Source organism: Lathyrus oleraceus, chromosome 7, assembly GCF_024323335.1.
Source record: "Lathyrus oleraceus cultivar Zhongwan6 chromosome 7, CAAS_Psat_ZW6_1.0, whole genome shotgun sequence".
NCBI lineage: Eukaryota > Viridiplantae > Streptophyta > Magnoliopsida > Fabales > Fabaceae > Lathyrus > Lathyrus oleraceus.
Genome location: NC_066585.1, coordinates 499,056,474 through 499,058,237, shown reverse-complemented (window position 1 = coordinate 499,058,237; position 1,764 = coordinate 499,056,474). Strand labels below are relative to the sequence as shown.

The 1,764-nt window shown below is 36.1% G+C and overlaps 1 protein-coding gene across 1 annotated transcript; it reads right to left on the bottom strand.

Moving 5' to 3' along the window:
- Positions 1-748: 748 nt before the first annotated feature.
- LOC127104579 (uncharacterized) lies at positions 749-1,423 on the bottom strand. Its single transcript, XM_051041758.1, has one exon. It carries the CDS (start codon positions 1,421-1,423, stop codon positions 749-751), a length of 675 nt encoding a protein of 224 aa, XP_050897715.1.
- Between the last annotated feature and the right edge of the window lie 341 nt (positions 1,424-1,764).

The window sequence follows — 1,764 nt, the reverse complement described above, 5'->3', positions numbered from 1 at the left end:
TTTCTTGCTCGAGTTGACCCATCCTTCTTTGTCGACCCGCCTGAGTGTTGTACGAATGGTACAGTTTGACTAACGGAAACAAAAGACATAGATGAGTTTCCTGAAATGAAAAATGCTTGCATGATGCATGATGTGCTAATGCAAATGTATTTTTTTTCAAGGAACTTTTAACAATTATTTCAAACATTATAAAGGATAACATTTTTGAAGTAGACAAAAGAACCTCATTTCATTAATAAGTGGAAACAATACAAATCAGAAGTTTTAACTTTCAAAAGCTCTAAACAAAAGAGAAAATAATAAAAGCTAGAATCTAAGAGTCCTAGGGTATCCCATGAGAAGAAGATCCAATCCCTCATTATAGCTTCCTGTTGATCTCCTTGATTTGGTCTTCCATCCAAGTCTTCTCAATCACGAGCTTGTCAACAATCAACTTCCAAGTAACTGAGGAGGGAGGAGTATCTGGATGAATTCTAGAGGAAAATAAATCCACTTACACATTTCTATTATTTCTAGAAAGCTCCTCTTTATTATTCTTCTTCAAATTCTTTTGGAGTTCTTCATTCTCATTGTTGACAAACTGGTATTTGTTCTTCCAAGCGTGCCTTTCTCGTTGCACCTTGGTCAAAGCAATCTGAAGTTTCTTCGTATCATTCATGAAAATTAGAGTAGGATCTATAACGGCTATAGGAAAAGACTCACGGTGAGGATAAGACATCTTCAACTTGATAGCGCTAGCTTGTACCCATTAAAGATAAGTCTCTAAAGAAACATAGTTTGACTTCCCTAGAACTTCTCTCCCCTTTTTATGGACAATCTTCTCCTTAAGTGCTTTGTTATCTTCACCTTCTTTAAAGAAGAGGAATTCCAAGAGGATATTTCTTGGTTTATCTTTCATTGGATATCCAAGCTCACGACGGGCCAAAATCGGGTTATAACAGATACCTCCTTTTGTACCAAGAAGAGGCACATTAGGAAACTCTCCATAACTTTCAATGATCTTTACTTCATCGTAAGCATGACTATACCACTCAATATCATAATGTGTGAGAGACATAATATTATGTGACCATAAAAGACCATCATTAAGATCCCAAAAAGCAATAGACCGAGACAAGTGAGAAATAATCCACTTGTAAAGCAAAGGTGCACAACGTATAATCATCCCCCCACTATAAGAGTTTTTGAGATGAATGGAATGGTAGGTATCTGCAAGTAGAATGGGAAATGGATTTCCAATCAAGAATATCTTAATATCATTAATGTCAACAAAGTTGTCAACATTAGGAAAGAGGAACAATCCATAAATGAGCAAGGAAAGAGTAGCCTCAAAAGCATCCATACTCTTCATACTAGCAAAGTAACGAGCTTTATCCATCAGAAACTTAGCCGGAAACCCAAGAATACCTCCCTTGGTGGTCATATGAGCTTTAATCTCAAACATATTCAAATTAGTAGCTTCAGAAATAACTTTATCCTTAGGAATCTCCTTCAATCCAGAAAATGGGATCTAATCAGAAATAGGCAATCCAAGCAAATAGGAATACTCCTCTAGTATGGGCATAAGCAGGTAATCTGGAAAGGTGAATCAATGATACAAAGGATCATAGAACTGGACTAGTGTAATAAGAATTTTCCATCTGTCATATTGGTCTTCAATAGTGACAGAAGTCTCCCATATCTATCCTTTAAACCTATTGGATCAATAACCAAATCCCCTAGTTTTCTTAGATCTTATAGCTTAGGACTCTTGAAAGTGTACTT